The 19,360-nt window shown below is 44.4% G+C and overlaps 5 protein-coding genes across 5 annotated transcripts in view; 3 read left to right on the top strand and 2 right to left on the bottom strand.

Annotated features, from left to right (window-relative positions):
* l(2)k09848 (WD repeat domain 74 lethal (2) k09848) lies at window positions 1-10,211 on the bottom strand. Its single transcript, XM_084582531.1, has 9 exons — window positions 10,061-10,211; window positions 9,822-9,928; window positions 9,285-9,406; window positions 8,583-8,646; window positions 8,347-8,490; window positions 8,167-8,268; window positions 6,604-6,704; window positions 3,675-3,873; window positions 1-260 (listed from the first exon to the last, which is right to left on the bottom strand). The coding sequence occupies exons 1-9, from the start codon at window positions 10,161-10,163 to the stop codon at window positions 24-26; spliced, it is 1,179 nt and encodes a 392-aa protein (XP_084438657.1). The 5' UTR covers window positions 10,164-10,211; the 3' UTR covers window positions 1-23.
* Window positions 10,212-10,875: 664 nt separating this feature from the next.
* LOC146176226 (histone H2B-like) lies at window positions 10,876-11,611 on the bottom strand. Its single transcript, XM_084582533.1, has one exon. The coding sequence runs from the start codon at window positions 11,550-11,552 to the stop codon at window positions 11,178-11,180; it is 375 nt and encodes a 124-aa protein (XP_084438659.1). The 5' UTR covers window positions 11,553-11,611; the 3' UTR covers window positions 10,876-11,177.
* Window positions 11,612-12,060: 449 nt separating this feature from the next.
* Window positions 12,061-12,919, top strand: LOC146176227 (histone H2A). The gene has a single exon (XM_084582541.1). The coding sequence runs from the start codon at window positions 12,251-12,253 to the stop codon at window positions 12,623-12,625; it is 375 nt and encodes a 124-aa protein (XP_084438667.1). The 5' UTR covers window positions 12,061-12,250; the 3' UTR covers window positions 12,626-12,919.
* A 705-nt stretch (window positions 12,920-13,624) lies between these two features.
* Window positions 13,625-14,360, top strand: LOC146176228 (histone H4). The gene has a single exon (XM_084582542.1). The coding sequence runs from the start codon at window positions 13,738-13,740 to the stop codon at window positions 14,047-14,049; it is 312 nt and encodes a 103-aa protein (XP_084438668.1). The 5' UTR covers window positions 13,625-13,737; the 3' UTR covers window positions 14,050-14,360.
* Window positions 14,361-14,835: 475 nt separating this feature from the next.
* Fancm (FA complementation group M) overlaps window positions 14,836-19,360 on the top strand; it is a 41,262-nt gene continuing 36,737 nt past the window's right edge. The window contains exons 1-4 of the mRNA XM_084582538.1: window positions 14,836-15,715; window positions 16,256-16,428; window positions 17,238-17,315; window positions 18,652-18,810. Of these exons, the coding sequence (XP_084438664.1) occupies window positions 15,202-15,715; window positions 16,256-16,428; window positions 17,238-17,315; window positions 18,652-18,810 (924 nt within the window). The 5' untranslated portion in view covers window positions 14,836-15,201. The remainder of the gene's footprint in view (window positions 15,716-16,255; window positions 16,429-17,237; window positions 17,316-18,651; window positions 18,811-19,360) is intronic.

Genomic DNA, 19,360 nt, shown 5'->3' on the forward strand with positions numbered 1-19,360 from the left:
TTTAGTTTCTTGTCTTTACACGTTTAACCATCTTGTTTATTGAGCTTCTTCCTCTTTTTGCTCTTGGCAACAGCTGCTGTGCGGCTCCTCTTCGCAGAAACTTTCTTAACCGCAGCATCGGCCATCTCGTCGACTTCCTCCATGTCTTCCCAAAGTTCATCATCAGCCACGATCTCTCCCTTGCCTTTCTTTTCACCCTCGTCTTCAAGGTCGAAGTCCGTGCGGATAAGCAAACAGTTGAGCCTTGACTTTAGGTACATCTGCAGAACCGAAACAAGAAAAAAGCATGTAGTGATGCCACCCTCGTATCTAATGCGGCAAACTGTGCCAAATCAGAAAATCACCGCCATCCCAATGAAAACTGAAAAATTGTGCCAAACTCGCTGTTTTCATGTTCGGCTGCGCCATGGACCGCTATTCAGGGAAAGGTAACCTAGGTTGTCACAACTTTTTCAAAATGCTAAAATCCATGAGGCCCTTTTATAAAGAACATGACTCCCTCGTGGCAATGATGACCTGCGTGGGGCAGCTTTTGAGCCATAAGCACAAGCCATCACCAGTCTGGCAAAGTTCCAGTGCGCATTTCAAGCCTTTGTATTTTTCTCTTTCACTTAAAAACATGAGTAGTATGCGCATCGCGATGAAGGTCAATAGACATCCTCAAGCTTGCATGCCTCAAGAATTTAACTTCTGTCACCGTGATTCAGACTGGCCAGCCAATAACGCCCAGCGTGGATTAAATGACGAAAGGTTGTGCCTATTCTGACACAATGGTGATTTCATGGTATAACTCACATGCCAAACATGGCGATTTCTGCGTAAACGGCACACTGCATCTGTCATAATATTGTCACAGAAGCCAGTGAAACTGGTTCAGCAGGTTTACTTACACCTTCTTTTCTTTTACACCTTCTAACACTGTCTTTTCTGAGCGCTGACAAGTGACGGCTTGAGGGGAGAGCCTGTGACAACACTATGCTTGGGTACAGTGGTGATGCATAGAACGCATTTAACACTATGAAATAAAATTTTTGGAATTGACAGTCAAGCTTGTAAAGTCTGTTCATGACAATCTCGGGCAAAGCAACCAATAGCAAAAATGGCTGCTAGACACGATCCACCGTCCACCTGGGTGCAGCTGCATGGGGCTACTGTACATTTTGCCATCTGTTTCAGGTGTGCGGCGTAGTGACTGTGGCACTCCACAGCCTGTTTTACAAACTGAAAATCAAGAAGGCTTAGTGCGAGCTTATGCGCACTCGAAGCAATCAGTACCAAAAACCAAAAAAAACTAACAGCCTCATCAATCCAGAGTTAAGACAGGCCAACTTGTGGCGCGACAAAAATACTGCAGGTTTCTTTGCACATGAAGCCCCTTTACGCGCGGCTATAAGGGCTTCAAAAATGTAGGTCAAATGGGGCAATGCATCAGTGACTGCCTCAGGGAGCATGCATCGTCCCTTTATTACACTGTCCCCAAAAGCAACATAGTGGTCCATTACAATTTGTAAAAAGGTTGTGTCCCACTTTTTGAGCAGTGCACAATCCTAAAATGTTGCTCTGAGAAATGCACGATGTAAATTTTTGAATTCATTGTCACACTAAAGGAATTTCATGTGCAAGCAAACCTTCAATATCTTTGTCACGCCAAGGGTTCACCTATCTTGACTCTTGATCGAAAAGGCTGGCAGTTTTTTGGTTGTTTTGGTGTTGGCATTGCTGGCTCCCCTTTTTATGTTTTCTGTGCACTTATCGTTCATGAATTTATGTGCTCAGACATTAAATACGATCAGTTGTTAGTCAGCGCTTAAGCGTGTGTCAGCTTTTTTCGTGTCTTGTTTTTCTGCACTCTTTCCTTTTATGATGCTATGAAGTCTGATTAATCACCTGTTCATGAGGGATGCATAAGTGTGCACAAAATTTGACTGAACCAGCTGACATAAAAGATAAAAATTGGAGAGGTTTTAATGTGAAGGAGATTTAAAGAAGAAAAATACGGCAGATACACATAAGACCACAGCTTTTTGATCCTACCAGTTGAAAAACTCTAGTTCTAAAAGTGACTAGCTTCAGTATTCATTTCTTAAGTTTCTTAAAAATAGAGGGGGGGGGGGGGGGGGCTTATAGATTGTGGTACTATCTAAAGGCACCTAATGAAAGCTACTATTACCGTCCTTGACCTGTGACAATCACTTTTCTCTCTTAATTATCTCTACAGCTATTACATACAATAATTTTTCCTGCTGCATCTTTTCAACTGATTTTATTCGTGAGACGGTCATGTATTTATTGACAATTTGAAAGTTTGCAACCCAGACACAGTCTACGTTAATGGCCACCGACCGTAAACACCCAAATTTTGACCAATAAGAACCACCATTTCTTTTAAGACGAAAACCTAAAAAGGCTCATGGGCAGCGCAAATTTCCGAAGGAAATGTGCAATCGAAATTACTGCACGAACCGACAGTTAAAAAAAAAATCCCCTCCACCAGAAATCAAACTACTCCGATCACCAGCTGAGCGCGCAAACCACTCGGCCACGCTGGGCTTATGAGAAACAGATCGTAATTCTCCCTGTCTAGCGAGAGGATAATAGAACTGATGACAATGATGGTACATTTAGTTGATAATGATGATGATAGCAGAGATGACAATGGCGATGCAGTTAGTGAAAACAGTCCTGTAAAGTGGCTTTTGCCGTTTCTGCTCTTATGCTCACTTAAGTGCAGTCCTGTCACATTTTTTTTTCATAGATGGGTTCTAGGGGAAGTTTTGCAATCGAATAATACTGAAGAGTTCTGCTTAAGACTGCTTATGTGTATGAATGTGAAAATATTGTAGCGCTAGGAGTGAAATGTTTTTGAGTGAGGTTTTTGACACTTAGTGTTATTCATTCCACTGGCACTGCACTCAGTGTATGTGTTTGCATATTCCACGTACACTGCCATGCTTCACGTGGCATCTGAGATGTATTTGCTCAAAACCTCAGTTTGAAAGCACAAATGCAGGTACAGCCTCGTCCACTTCTAGCTACTATAACACGGTCACTGCTTTCAAAACGTCACTGCGTCCGACTCGGCCAAGCAATAAAACTAAGTAGCAGGCCATGCGAAGCAGCACGTCCGAGTCCCTCTGAGCTTAGCATCGATATGTGCCTGCGTCGACCGCAATGTTGACTTGAAAGCACTGACCGTGTTATAACTAGAAGTGATGACACTGTACATATGGCATTAGTTTGAATTCCTGATGCAACCAGTACATAGAATACTGTACAAAACTTCAACTGGATTTTTTTTTTTCAGTACGGTATAATCTACTGTGCAAGTCTAAATTAATTTTGTTTGCAAATACCATGCATATTTTGAAATAAACAAGATGAGCAACGTTCGCTATTTCTTAATTTTTCTTTTTTTTTTCCCACTCTTCAGATATTAAATTTTATATTCAAAAGACTCTTTCTTTCCCTTTCGCATACGATACGTATATTAAAAATTTCAATATCCGCCCATCCCTAATATATTTTACTTCGTGACAAGTTAATCTCAGCCTGAAGCTGGTGTCTACATAGCCCGTCTTTCTCCCTCCTTGCATCCCTCCCCACCGCTGTATGGCTCATAGCACTAAGCAATAGCCTGACCGCGCTCTGTTCTATCCCGCGCGCCATGTTTTTACCTTGGTGAGGAGCAGGCGGGAGTGCAGGTCGTGCACGCGCACAAACCGGTCGAGACCGCAGCTTGCTACAAGTGGCAGGTTAGGATGACAGCAAACGGCACGGATGCTGCCTGCCACCCCCTTGAACACGTGCACAATGCCCTTGCGTCGAATGTCCAGCAGAGCCACCCGGCCATGGCTGTTGCTGACCACCACTTGCCTGCATCACAGAAGAGAGCGGGAGATGCAGCAGAGAGCGTCCTACTGCCCTGTTCACTCCTGAAAGCTACAGACCAGAACAGCAGCAGCAGCAAAATAAAAAAAAAACTTGCTTTGGTCAAAAATGTTTTCTCCCAAAAGGCTGCTTGCATGCGCAATGTTGATAACTATGAAAACAACAATTATCTTTTTTTTTTTTTTAAATGCCCTCAAGAACAACAGCAGTGAAGCTGCGAAATGTCTTTTGCGGTACTCTTTTTTTTTTTTTTTTTTTTTTTTCATTTAGTTAAGCAATGACGACAAATAGAAGCTGGGCTGTTTCAGTAGAGTGCAAACTGACAGTGTACAAATCATGCACTCTTATCGCAAAGAAGAAACCACTTTCAGCAAAAGCTGAGCTTTTATAAGTGACAAAAAAACAGAAAGCAAGAAACAGGTGTTACCATGATCAGCCAGTTTCGCAAGCAAAATGTGCGCATAACTCTGGCATTTTTGGATGTTGATCCCAGAGACTAGGCTATATACAGGGGTAGTCAAAAGTTCCCAGGCCGCAGGTTCTGCTTTTGGTAGGCATATTCTGGCCTACCAATCTCAATTATCTCTGAGGTTAGAATCATGCTTCTTGTACCCTGCATATATATTTTGAAACTTGGGGCTGTCGTAGCTGCCTCACTATACTGCTCAAAAGAGCAGCGTGTGGCCTGGGAACCTTTGACTACCCCTGTACCTCCATTCACTTCAAAACAGTAGTGAACAGCACTATTCAGTAAGGGTGTCAAATGTTGAGATCGACTGATAGGACTGGTTTTAAGTCGACTTTTTTTTTTTCGGCAATAGATGCCTCTTTCACTGCTGGACAAACGTCAACACAGCCACGAAGTGTCATGCAATTATTTATGAGAACCCTTGTCCGCATTGCATAGCAACACATGAAGCATGTGCAAAATTTTCTTGGCACTACGAAATGGAAATTTCTAGCTGCTGATCTTCTTAAAATTTTCATCTCAATGTATGCTTTATATATCTTAACTACATTGTATATATATAAACGATATACAGGCATGAAAACGAAAAGAAAGAAAACGTGCATCAACACCATGCAACATGCACATGAAAACAGCTGTCGACACTTGTTTCTGTGCACATTGCATGGTGCTGATGTATTGCATTGTCTTCTTTTCACATTGTGCCTGTCCCTAGCTTAACATGTTTGGTTCCTTTTACTGCCCTCAATTATGCATTTCTGAGTGCGGAGAGTAACATACCAAAAATGAAGAAACAAAAGCGTGCACCCACACAAAAGCCCATTTGACTGCATTTACTCTTAATTCAGGCACTAATAGGCTACAAAAATGATGAAGAAAAAAAAAGGAAGAGCAAAGAAAGGAACACAAACGGCGAAACACTAAAGAAAACAGAGATCATACTAACACACATGATATTATAATGGCACTTTTATAGTACTGCAACAATTCACAGCAAATCAAAAGCAACGTAACACCAAAGCTTCTATGACACTAAAACACTAGCAGTTTTTACAAAAACAAATGCATGTGGAGTAAAGATGTCAAGCTGCCATTTGCCTGATGGGTAGCAGTACAGTTCTTTTCAGTCAATAGGGCCATTTGTTTACCCTGCACCAGCTACACAGTGCAGGAAATCTCCTAATCCTACAATGAATTTCTGCTGCACTGGTGTAGCTGGTGTAGATTAACAAAATGGCCCTAATATGTCCTTATGCAGTTCAGGTGAACGCTAACATTTTTCGGGTTAATTTCCCATCTCATAGTACACAAACGGAAGTATTCAGCAGTAAATTAAGTGCGAATGAATAACTTGTACTGCCAGGATGCCCGAAATTAGAGAGAGCAATATGGCAGTTAGTGGTAATCAGATCCTACAAACTTTTGAAATAAAAAAAAATCCTTCTTCCCTACATTATTGAATGAACGTGGCAGCGAATAGCACACCACTGTAGCCAGCCTCTAGCATCTACAAAGGACCTGTCAGTGGCAATGCATTTGTTTAGAGCGAAAAAGCTTCCTGGCTCGCTTGCAACATAACTATGAAGCAAAGTTGTGCTTCACTGGCAGCACTGCTTGAATCGCCAGTCAAAAAACAAAAAAAACACTGCACAGTACCTATCCCACACGCAGCTTATTCCCCATTGGCTAGCTTTAAAATTAAAGCTTTCTTTTTCTTTGCTTTCAACAACCCGTTACTTATTCATTTAGAGTGCAGTACATTCATGAACCAAATTGATCCAACACTTATGTGAATATGGATTCTACAGCACTATGCACGAATTTTCATCTTATGTTGAAACCTTATGCTTAATGATACTCTCAGTGCCACTCCCCTTGGGCATTTTCTCGAGGTGGCTTGACAAAGTTGGCATGGGAGTGAGTGCCATAAGCATGATTTTTTTTTTTTTGTTATTTTAGCTCCTTCTATAATTATCACTCTACATTGCCTTCAGTTTAGCATTAAGTATTTTGCAACCAAGGCTTCTTCTTTATGGTGTTTTTGTCTCGACATATCAGAATGTACATTCATTTTTATGCATATCTTCTCCATCATCCTGCAACTTCCTGCCAATAGAGGCTAGAAGTGGGATGCAAATAAATGAATAAATCTTACATAAGCCTACTTTTCTTCGGGGAGGACGCACACATTTTTGCCTTCTCAGTTCCAATATCAGTTTACAAAGCTTACTTCATGGACCACTTACTCAGGTTGTGGTGTCAGTGACAAGCACGTCAGGGGGTACTCGTCAAACTCGAAGTCGACAACAGGCCGGCGTTGACGGGAGGTTGGGTCGTATACTCGCACCTTTACGTACAGCCCAAAGGGAGAAAAATATAGGGATTAGCAAAACCAGGAAAGGAAGCTTTTTTGAACAGCCAATAGAAAAGCTACCATAGTAAAAACAAATCGATTTTGCACTTGGAGCAATGAAAAGCAAAACCAGGAAAGGAAGCTTTGTGAACAGCCAATAGAAAAGCTACTATAGTCAAAGCAAAACGATGTTGCACTTGGAGCACTAAATTTGGCTTGCAGAAGTATGCTGTAGAACTACTCATGTATACACATTAAAATGTTTGGCCACACATGAAAGCTTTCTTCTGCTTATAAAAAGCAAGTCTAGGAAAGAAAAAGACCCCGAGGACCGCGTTGATACTCGGCTGACATAACTCATCACACAACGTTCGCATCAGGCCGATTCAACACTTTCAATGGTAATAGATGCAAATTCAGAAATTTTCACTTATAAGAAAGGTTCGGACTAGTTTGTAGGATTGAACGTCCCAAAGCAACTCAGGCTGTGAGAGACGCCGTACAGTGGAGGGCTCTGGAAATTTCGACCACCTGGGGCTCTTTAACGCGCATTGACATCGTACAGCACACGAGCGACTTGCGACACAGACGAGATTCGATCTCGCATCCATAGGTATAGCAGTCAAGCACCCTAACCACTGCATCACCGGGGCAGGGCTATAAGAAAGAGATACTATAATAGTGACAAATCACATCCAAGTGCAAAATAAGGATGGCCACTTTGTTAAGGCACTTTATTATATGTCCAAATGCAGGTAGAAAAGAAAGCAGAAACCCAAATTTCCCATTTCGTCGATAATAAATGCATCATATTCAGTCTTTCTTTAAGCTTAACGCATGGAATTGATGCTACGTGTAACTAATCCTCTTTTTAAAACCTACTCCACCTAAGCAATTCCCGCTACCCACATAAAGACAAAGCCACTTGAGAATTTCCTCAGCAGAGTAAAAAAAAATTAGAAGAATTTAACTCTGCTGAACCGAATATTGAGCGAAAGCAATAACTGCGGTGACCGAGCATTCTTCTTCTTCATCTTCCTCAGCCCACACATAAAGCCCCGCTTTAACCAAGCCGTATGAATGTGCCTTAGTGGCCTAGAGGGGTAACGAAATGCCAAGGCCCTAGCAGGCTGATTCTAACATAACCGTCCCATGTGAAACGAGAGACCTAAGTTGGCAGCTCCTGCCAGCCTACATATAAAGCCCCTTTTTAACCAAGCCGTATGAACGTGCCTTATTGGGCTCTAGGAGTAACGTGAATACCAGGGTCCTGGCAGGCTGATTCTGATATAACCGTCCCATGTGAAACGAGAAACCCAAATTGGCAGCTCCTGCCAGCTTGGGGTCTTCTATGGGGGTCGTCTAAAGGTCAATGGTGGTCACCGCCGGGCCACGCTGAAGGCTCAAACTGCGAGTAGTATTGCTTTCGCAATAAAATATTTCTTGGCTGGCATACCTGGTGGTGCCCCGTGATGGCAATCACTTTTTCTGAGCCCCTCATGAAGTCCATGTCTGTAACCCACACTGGCACTCTAAGGTCAAGAAAGTCATTCCTGACCTGTTGAAAAAGAAGCATTTTGTATCACTGCAAGCATAAATTATCTTGCCTTCGCTCTTAACTATGTTAAGTACCTACATTTTTAGCCTGGAAGACTGGCTTCTGCAGGTATTCCAGATCCCACAACTTGAGGTCATTCTCCTTACCACCTGTAGCCACGACGCCTGGCTTTTGTGAATGCTGCCGCATCCTGAAGACATCTGCGCCGACTTCTGTTTCTGCCTGAAGATTGGACCGGAAGCCTTGGTTCACAAAGGTATGCAAACGCTAACATGTCGCAAAACCATCCGACAGTGTGAACAGTTGTAATGTACCTGAACGCTTCCATCCTGGTCCCATACCCGCAGAAGTCCAGAGCTCACGCAGGTGACAAGGTTTCTGGACGGGATGTGAAAAAAAGAAAGAGGAGGTGGGGAGGGGATTTAAGTGTGGTAAAAACAAGAAAAAAAAAATACGAGGCACTTTAGCGACTAAAGTAGTGAAAGGCAAAAGCCTGAAAAGTTTCATTTTGTCTAGCGTTCCTGCCATCTACAATCCCACACTTGAACGCGCGCCAAGGAACGCCCCGCAACAGGAGCGATGGCGTAACATCCAAACGCACACTTGTCGGAGAAAGTGTGACAGATATTGCGCTTTTCCTCCAGAAGTCTCATTTTGTCTAACGTTCCTACAGGAACGCGCGCCAAGGAACGTCACGCGACAGGCACCGCAAAAGCGGGACACACTTTGTCCACGTGTATCAGCAGCGCGAACACAATCAGAGGGAAAGAAGAATAAGAAAGGACAGAGCGCTGAGGTCATTCAGCGCTCTGTCCTTTCTTATTCTTCTTTCCCTCTGATTGTGTTCGCGCTGCTGATACATATGGATCGTTACCAACTAGCCCGACAGATCGTGTTTTACTTTGTCCACGACAGTATGAGCCATTAAAGGTTTTTGCCTTAAAAGAAATAATAAGTACTTTCTTTTAAAGACGATGTCTTCAGGTGTTCTCAACCACTCTGCGATTGTGACTTACGAGTTGACGACGCCCAGGCCTTTGATGGGCCCTTCCCCTCCTTTCACATCGACAACGTCTTTGCAAATGCCGCTGTTCGGACAGTAAGTCTTCACAACTTGAGAACGTAAGCCGGCGTAAATCTGAAAGGGGAAACGATGCGATAAACATTACGCATTTACACACCATCAATATCACATGACAGCTCACAGGAGGAGGGGAAATCACTTGAAACGCAAATTTGCTTATCAGTTAAAGACTGCGACGAAAAATCGCGACGGCTCTGGCCGTTCTCGAAGACAGTCGTGAAAACTCGTTATGCTGCCTTCCCAGAACAGAACACTAAAATACATTTTATGCACTGAAAACAACCATTATCATCCAGCCCTGCGACTTGCCGACAATTCATATTCCTGGGTTCACTCATTTTGTGTGAGTAATGCTAGCCTTAACTTCTCTGCTGGCTTATATGTAGTACCTCACACGATGCCCATAGTCTCAGCTTCACGAACTTTAAGAATTTGCTACCACTGCCAAAACAAAAATGCCAAAACTTGCCTCAGATTCCGATTCATCTTTCCAGCGCAGAGAAGTGATTTCAGCGCTTTTGTTGATTTCCTGCAGGCTGTTCAGATTTGCAAAGACGCGCTTCTCTGTGTTGATACCTGAAAGATGTGATGACAGGTTCGAGTTTTCGCTATTAAGCTCTATCCATATATTTATCTCGCGGCCACATTGGTAAGAAGTCATTATGGTAAACACTGCAGCGCCGAAATATATGTAGACGTTTATCATACCTTTTAGAAGTCCGGTTTCGGCTCCAACAAACACATGGTACCTGGGCGCCGCCATATTGGTGGCTACAAGTGCTACAAGCTTCATACGCCACCTGGCCGGCATAGCGATATCTAATTAAATCAGCATATGCAAATCAATACCAAGTTGCTACTTCCTTCCACTGAAAATAAAAAGCAAATTGAAAATAAGCTAACCCCCTACAGTGGACATGAGATATGTGCATCTACAACGGGCCATTTATCCCACGAGGACAACCATTGTGCAGGCATGAAACCAATCAAATCAGAGTTAATCTTTGTTAATCCACAATCAAACCGTCATGAGCGTTTATCACGGTAATGCTGAGGACAAGCCTCGGATCAACGAAAGCATCGAGAATATAACAGCTTTCACTGAGCGAACTGTTCCAAAGTGAAGCGCACATACAGTTTCTTTCCTCCTAACGAATTACCTAATTACCGAACAGCAAGTGTTGCATTTTTTTTTTTTTCCGGGAGTGTTGCAGTTTTTTTTTTTTTTTCCCCGGAAAACCATTGCAACAATAAGAACCACCCACCAGTGCTATCGCGACTGCTTCGAAAGAGAGACGTGCTCGCAGCTGCGTAGGGACCCGAGCGTTGCATTATATTTCGCGAATAGTATTTGATCCTATATTACCAATCGCAGCCGTTTTATTATTTTCGGACTTTCTCTAGCGGCAAACAGGAAATCAGCAACGAGTAGTTTCTTTGCACCGCCAGCCTTTGCAGCAGTAACTCGCATGCTAGAATTTTTTTTTTCGTGGCTCCCTCCTAGTCACGCACGACGGAAAGGAGTCTGTCCAGTATTTTTTATTGACGCATGAACACAGGTACAGGACAGTTTTCTTCGCTTGCACGCACAAAGGCTAAAACTTGACAAGAGTGGCGAGAAGGTTGAAACGATGCGTTGATGACGCGGAACGCCACACTGACAGAAGTTCACTGAAAGTTCACAAATTGACACGAGCACATGGTCGAGATGTCCGTGCTCACTTCAGCCGAGGGAACACGCAATGTTGAAGTGAACAGATGAACAAAAAAAAAAGCGTCCAACGCCACTCTAAAGACTTGAAGTTTGTCAAAAAAACTTGACGCCTCACTTGGAGGAAGTGTACTTAGTGACGGCCTTTGTGCCTTCGGACACTGCGTGCTTCGCGAGCTCACCAGGCAGCAAGAGGCGGACGGCGGTCTGGACCTCACGGCTGGTGATTGTCGACCGCTTGTTGTAATGCGCGAGGCGAGAGGCTTCGGCGGCGATTCGTTCGAAGATGTCGTTGACAAAGCTGTTCATGATCGACATCGCCTTGCTGGAGACGCCGGTGTCCGGATGGACCTGCTTCAGAACCTTGTAGATGTAAATGCTGAAGCTTTCCTTCCTCCTGCGCTTCTTTTTCTTCTTGTCCGTGGCGCGGACGGCCTTCTGAGCCTTGCCGGCCTTCTTGATAGCTTTTCCACTAGGTTGCGGAGGCATCTTCGAACTGACGTGACCAAACAGCAGACAAAACCAGGCGCTCAATGAAGGCAAAAATTGCAAGGTCTGCCTTTTAAGCAAAACTGCGGTATTCACGCGCTCCACGCGTCAGACTGGTAGTGAAAATAGAAATGTTAGTGCTGTCCTCTAACGACGAAGAGCAAATCTAGCAAATATTTTTGTAAATAATTAACAAAAATTGCAAAATTATTTATAACTTGTTTGTTATTTATTTTTGCATTTAAAATAAAATAGTATTTGCTCTAAATAAAATTACTACAAAAGTTTAGACCTTAATTATTTTAAGCTTTTGTTATTAACCGCTAGAGGCGCGTAATGCTATATGTGCGCTGCTACCAGTATAAAAGTACCCTTTATTACCAGCATTCACGCCTATCGTTGGAGAAGCTCCCACGAATCATCAGGCTAGAATTTGTCCATTGGCTCAATTTTTAACCAATGGGCACACAGAAGCTGCCGCTCAGCTGTTGGCTGAGCCACGCCTTTCGCCGCCATCTTGTTTATAGTTGCTCTGTGTCCGGCCGCGTCGCAGCAGACGTTTGTTTTTTTGAGCGTCCCAATCGCCGTGACGACTTCTCCGGCACTCGCCACTTGAGCTCAAGCCGTGTGTTGGAGCCCGCCAGCCGCAGGTAGTCTCCAGAAGCAGTTCTTTTTTTGTGAAAAGCGTTCACGCCATCATGTCTGGTCGCGGCAAGGGAGGCAAAGTGAAGGGGAAGAGCAAGACTCGCTCCAGCCGGGCCGGCCTGCAGTTTCCTGTCGGTCGAATTCATCGCCTGCTTCGCAAAGGGAACTACGCTGAGCGCGTCGGTGCCGGCGCCCCGGTCTACTTGGCTGCAGTTTTGGAATACCTGGCTGCTGAAGTGCTGGAGTTGGCCGGGAACGCCGCCCGAGACAACAAGAAGACTCGCATCATTCCGCGGCACCTTCAGCTCGCTATCAGGAACGACGAGGAGCTGAACAAGCTGCTTTCTGGAGTCACCATCGCTCAAGGAGGTGTCCTCCCCAACATTCAGGCCGTCCTGCTGCCCAAGAAGACTGAGAAGAAATCTTAAGGACTGGCCATTCCTGCATCCCGCCACACGGCCACCTTTTGCGTCGCCAGCCGATGTAATTTTTAGGCTTGTAAAACGAAGTGCGGGCAAACGTGTTGTCTCAACAGCTCACGAGAGCGCTCAAAATTTTAAGAAAAATATCGCTGGTGTAACTTGTGTGTACATAATTAAGTGTGCAATGGTGTGTCGTCTTTGTATAGAGTTGTGAATCTGTGCTCTGTGGTTGCCTTGTATTTTTTTCTTTTTGCTGGTGGCAAGTCTTTCGCATAAATAAAGTCCCATCTCATCCACATATACTGGCCTTGTTTGTCCTACTGCAGAAGAGGCGCAAGTGTTCTGGCAGAGTAATGATTAATTCTCCAAATAATTCCAAGCGCAGTAGCGTCTCGCCGCGGTTGCATGCATTGAAATGGCGCATTCGTTATATGCCGCCTAACCATGGAGCTAATGCACCTAACATTCAACACCGCTGAAGTAAAAATGCCGGGTATTACATTTTGCTCTAAATGCTAACCTAAACCACTGGAGAAAGGTTAGCTTTCGGTCGAGGAACTGCAGTACGTTTGGGCTAGATTTGAGAGGGAGTTATTTGATGGCTGCCAAATCTAGCACAATAGAGCTACGAGGTAATATACGAACACGCTGCTCCGACTATGAATGCCACACTAATTCAGTAATAGCGCAACCACTACAACAACCAACGAAAACGACTCCAGAGTGAAGGTATATGCTGAAGACCGCCGTCAAAATTTTATTGATTTTAGTTTCCTTGCAGTCACTGCAAAATGCTTGTGGTTTCAACCATGACAGTCAAAATGGTATGGTGCTTTACGTTATCTCTAAACGAAAACGCTATCAATATCACTGCACGCAGCGGTAAAAACTCCAAGCAATGCCGAATGTAAAACGAAATGTTTTATTGCGTTTTTTTTTAATGTCAACCAGCCACTCATAGGCGGCGCTTCCCATAGGTCCGCAGAAAGGGGATATAAACCTGAGCCTTGAACAGCGCCGATCATTCGCCGGTACTGCGTAGCTGGGTGAGCTGTGGAAGTTTGGTCGGACATATCCGTCTTTTTATTGAATTTTGCAAATTTTGATCTGAAGTCGCCATGTCTGGTCGTGGAAAAGGCGGAAAGGGACTTGGAAAAGGAGGTGCGAAGCGTCATCGCAAGGTACTTCGTGACAATATTCAGGGGATCACGAAGCCAGCCATTCGCCGTCTCGCCCGTCGTGGTGGGGTGAAGCGTATCTCCGGTCTCATCTACGAAGAAACAAGAGGTGTGTTGAAAGTTTTCCTGGAGAACGTTATTCGTGATGCCGTCACCTACACCGAGCACGCCAAGAGGAAAACTGTGACTGCCATGGACGTCGTCTATGCTCTGAAGCGACAGGGCAGGACCCTCTACGGTTTCGGCGGTTAGACTTTTGCGCCGATCACCTTCGCTGCTGTGGACAGCATTTCCGGTTTGGACTATGTCATGTGTAAAAAGTCTCGCAGTACTTGTGCATGTGTAAGCCCCCAGTTTTAACCGACATCTCCGCCTCATCGAAACTTCATCTGGGACTTTCAAGATGGCCGCCATCAAAACAAAAGGCTTACTGTGCATGTGTAAACCCCGGTTTCCCACCCAGTTCGGCACCACTTCGTATCTTTGATCTGCTTTTCTAGACTGCCTCCATCACGAGTAACTCCTTTCTGTGCTGTTGTGAATAAACTTATCCATCATCAGTATTTGGATGTCCTGTTGTCATACTGCGCCTGCAGCGACTTGCTGTCTCGGGCGTTCTTGGCTATGCCATATCCGCGTTCGGTACGCTGGTAATGGCGTCTAGTCTGGTGGCTAAACGCGGAACGTGAAGCTGCTGTTCGAATATGGGTTTACCAAAAATAATGATGCAGTTTTTTTAGATGCGTATGTAAGTATATGCGTCCAAAAGCATGGGAAGGGGCAGCGAAAATTGCGTGGTAACATTGCACGACGGCGTCCGTTGAGGTGATAAGGCAGATGACGGTTGCACTTAAGTAAACAGATTTGCAATATACGCTGCAGCATGCCTAGGTTAGGGTGTCTAGAACTTATCTAAAAAAAAGGGGCATCTGACCTTGCCATCTACCATGCCGCAGCTAGCGGGCGGCGGGCCTGATAGAACAGAATATTTACTGTGGGCCAGCCGGCCAGCGTCATGGCCTCCGAGATCATGGATCACGCACGCGTGACGTAATCTCGCAGGCCATGCCTGTGTGAAAGGGGTACGAAGTTCAAAAATTCGTGGCAGGTGGTCGTAATGTGACCATATTAATATTGGTCCAACCATCATATCCTTAGTGCGTTCATCGTACTACCCGTGGCACGGTGGCTTAAAATGACATTTTACATGTTTATTTTTTTTTTTTTCTTTTGTCTTTTTTGTGCCATGTCAATCCAAAATTTAATCCCCAAAGAAAGCCAATATTAGTAGTGGCGCGCAACAGGAGCGGTGACTTGTTGCAGGTCTGCTATCGATATTGCCAAATCCTACTGCGGTTCTCTAAATTTCACTACAGGCCGGGACCATTCCACGTCAAATTGAAAATGAAGCAAGCGACGTTATTCAAGGCTTGGAACCCCAGAGGCTGGACCCCATCGAAGGTTCCGAAACCAAAGGATAAACCTCCCGACGACATGGTGGATCTCAGTGACGAGGACGACTTATTCTTGATTAAGGCGATGGACGAAACCCTTTCTGGCAACTTGCCGTCCACATCCTTTGCTCAGGGTGCCTACCCATCGACTCAGAAGGCCCTGGAAAATTTAGAGGGGTTTGATGTGGTTGCTGGTCAGACGTGGATATACCCGACGAACTACCCTGTGCGTAGTTATCAGTTCAACATCGTTCAGACCGCTTTGTTCAAGAACACGATGGTCATACTTCCAACCGGCCTCGGCAAGACGTTCATAGCAGCCGTCTTGATGTACAATTTTTACCGTTGGTACCCAACTGGCAAGATCGTTTTCATGGCACCAACGAGGCCTCTCGTTGCTCAGCAAATCGAAGCTTGTTACAAAATAATGGGCATACCACTGGAAGACACTATGGAGATGACAGGTGCGTTGTTTGTACTGAAAAATCGTTTCCCGTGCTTTGTTTTCGCAAAACTTTATCTAGAAGGGGGGTTAACGCATAAGAACTGAATGCTGTCAGAGAAACAAAATTTATATATATATATATATATATATATATAAGTACTTTTCTAGGCATATGATTGTGACAGGGGTGTAGTGTGACTACTGATAGCATAGTTTGTTTAAGTTTTAAAGACCTGCCACCGGCTAACTGCAGAAACTGACGCCGTTGTGGGAACACGCGGATAGCGTAGATCCCTGCCTGTTGACTTGCCTGTTGAAAGCTACAAGCTCAAGACTGTGGCTTCAACAGGCTTTCTGATCTCACGTCACGACCTAACAATAGATCAGGGAGCCTTTCTTCACGCATCTAGCTTCTGCAACAGTGCCAAGTGATTTGTGACCAACTACACTTGCAAATAGTTGAGTAAAATACTTCTGCTCAGTGATGATGCTCACTACGTTCGTAGTCTCGATTCTAACCCACGCTAATTTCACAACTAAAATGAGGTGCGTTCTTCAGGCACAGTTCCTGCCGGTCAGAGAGCCCAAGGATGGCGGGAGAGGCGAGTGTTTTTCCTGACGCCCCAAGTTATGATGAATGACCTGCTACGCAATGCCTTGAGACCGCAGGACGTGAAGTGCCTGGTCATTGATGAAGCCCACAAGGCGCTGGGCAGCTACTCCTATTGCCAGGTACAAAATTGCCTTAACTATATGTTTTCCTAGCAGCTGATCCTGAACTTCGCTCTTTTTGCTTGCTAGGATATCACCAGCAGCAGTGCCAAGATAAGGCGATGTGCAGCAGATTTGCCCTTTCCTTCAAACTCCTGTGAAGTGAACATTGCCTGATAATGTAGCTCAGGCCTCTTTGGTGTATGCGAAGCTGTTGTCACTGAATTTTAGTAATGTTCTTTTGAGAAGGCAATGCATTTGAGCCCCCCCCCTTTCTTTTTTTCGTCATCATGCCACCCCACACTAAAACATCTTGAAGCTGTCCCTGCTTGCACCACGTTTGAAGCCTCTGCGAACTTCTTATTAGTTCAGTCCAAGCTTGCGCTGGTTTCTCATTTGCAAATGGGTATAAACTGCCATATTATCCCATAGTTTTGATAATATGGTCTGCTGTTGATAGTACGGGCAACGTTTGTGATCAATTACCTCAATATAGTAGCCTAATTTACCCCTGAGAAACCTAAAGAGCTCAGTGCAGAAGGTATGAGCTGCAGTAGTCAATCAAATGTATTTCCTGTATGGTTTAAAGTGAAACCGGTCAGGGCAAATTGACATGAGGAGACTAGCAACATAGTTGCTTTGAGTTAATAGTGGTAAACTTAGTGGAGCAATAGAAATGGGAGCACAGAGCATTTAATGTTGTTGCATGGTGTTGTGGCTTTAATTATTTTGCTGCGCTGCATCCTGTTAGTAGTTTCTCGTATTGCGGACAAAAGTGTAGAGTAGCACCAATGTAACATTGACGCACGATCTGTGCAACATCATTGCAGGTTGTGCAGGAAATCATCAAGTACAACAACCAGTTTAGGGTTCTGGCCCTGAGCGCTACACCTGGCACGGACGTGAAGGCAAGTGAAAATATGTTTATAAAATGGAGACAACCCATCTTCATAGCTTCTTCAGTAATCCGCCTTTTTCACAATATGTGGCGCCCTTTGGGAGTGGTTGAAAATTCTTCTGCTACTGGTTGAAAGCGTCCTTGGGAGATGCAGCCACCAGCGAAATGACGGTGCGTGTTCTTGACGGCTACCGCCACCTATCGCATACGCCTGTCACGAATATTAACTACACATGGGCTCCGAGATTAACTATGACTGCGCCGATCGTGGAGGCCTACGACTGCGCATGTGCAGAGCGGCCTTGGGAAAAAGGCGGATTAAGCATCGAATTTATTTCAGATAAATCTAAGACTCGTAGTGAAGTAAACCTAGGACGCTGGTGGTTACTTCCAGATTTACTGTACTTGTGCAATGTGTATGTGTTTTTTTTGTGTGTGTGTTTTTTTGTTTTGTTTTTTGCAGAGAGGGAACGTTTAATAGCAAAAACTCTCATTAGTCAAATCTCAAAGCAACCATGACATGTTTGTTTTTAAAATAATGTGACGGCTTGCATAGTAGGCAGTCACAAGCATTTCAGCCAAGCGTTGCTATGATACATGAACACACTTATTGCACACTGCCATAATGTGGGGTTGTCATTTGGAAAGTAGAGTGTCATGGTTTCCTGCCTTTTGGGATCCCACTTTTATTTGCATTAAATTATGTGTCAGGATTTCTGATGCTTGCTGCAGGTAGCTAGGATTTCTTTTGTATCGGTGTAAATGTTCTGTGGTGATTGCCATAGAAGTTACTGCAATGCAATTTACAATCTGCTGTAGCCTTTATTACTATTTCTTTCTTTCTCTTTTTTTTTTTTTTTTTTTTTTATTGTGAAAGCAATACTACCCTAGGTTTCGAGCCTTCAGCGTGGCGCGACGGTAGCCATGTCTTACCTACGTGACGCTGTGACGTCACATCCCACGTGACACTGGGTGAGAGCAAGGCTACCAACTCAAGTGGTCGGCGTAGCGCAGCAGTAGCCACGTCTTACACACGTGTCCCTGTGACGTCACACCCCACAAAAGCGAGAGCTGGACTCCCAACTCCAGCGGTCGGAGCCTGATAGCTGTCGGAGCCACGGCTTAGTTGGCAGGAGCTGCCAACTTGGGTTTCTTGTTTCACATGGGACGGTTATGTCAGAATCAGCCTGCTAGGACCCTGGCATTCACATTACCCCTATAGGCCACTATGGCACATTCATACGGCTTGGTTAAAGCGGGGCTTTATATGTGGACGTCACCCGCAGCTAATGCTTTCACTCAATATTTGGTTCAGCAGTGTTGAACTCTTTTAATGTTTTTTTCAGGCTGTGCGTAATGTCCTTGCAAATCTGATGATTTCTCACGTGGAGCTGAGAACGGAAGAGTCACTTGACATCCAGGAGTTCACACAAAAGAGGACCATTGAGAAAGTGGTTGTGCCTCTTGGAGAAGAAATTGGGGAGCTCAAAAACAAGTTTCTGAGGGTGAGGAGGTCCTTTCCTCATTTGTACCTTCCAAATTGGCTCTATTCATGCCTGAAGGTCGCTTAGAACAGCTGCAAATTCAGGTTTGGAAAAGAACAATTCACTTTGAAATGCAGGTTTTTTAGTCGCCTTTGCTTTCACTTGCAAACATGCTTTCAAGTTTCGTCAGTGGTATCAAATTGTCGATAGGTAACAAAACATTTGGTCACTAACACACTTTAAATGCATTCTACCTGATATATTCCATCAGCTGGACCTCTGCAGTTGCATAGGGAAGGGGAGTGAGAGGTAAGGAATAGATTTTGAATCTGCTATAGTACAGCAAAACTCTAGTCGTGCTAATACCGGCATACGTTACTGCTCGCATGCATATACAGGATGCAGTTCTACATTTTCTACCATTTGTATACGCCTTGTAAAAGGGCCTTTATTTTCTTGTAACAGTAGTACATATACAAGGAAAACTAGAGGAGTAAGCCTGTTATGATCACTGAAAGTAATGCCTAGACCTATTTTGATGTGTCATAACACAGGATGCAAACAGGAAGTT

The sequence above is a fragment of the Amblyomma maculatum genome, chromosome 10, assembly GCF_055883805.1.
Source record: "Amblyomma maculatum isolate TAMU_Amacu chromosome 10, ASM5588380v1, whole genome shotgun sequence".
NCBI classification, from domain to species: Eukaryota; Metazoa; Arthropoda; class Arachnida; order Ixodida; family Ixodidae; genus Amblyomma; species Amblyomma maculatum.

What these genes read in the sequence shown, in the direction of transcription:
- LOC146176228 (XM_084582542.1), top strand. Translation starts at nt 13,738, where the DNA reads ATGTCTGGTCGTGGAAAAGGCGGAAAGGGACTTGGAAAAGGAGGTGCG.
- LOC146176227 (XM_084582541.1), top strand. Translation starts at nt 12,251, where the DNA reads ATGTCTGGTCGCGGCAAGGGAGGCAAAGTGAAGGGGAAGAGCAAGACT.
- LOC146176226 (XM_084582533.1), bottom strand. Translation starts at nt 11,552, where the DNA reads ATGCCTCCGCAACCTAGTGGAAAAGCTATCAAGAAGGCCGGCAAGGCT.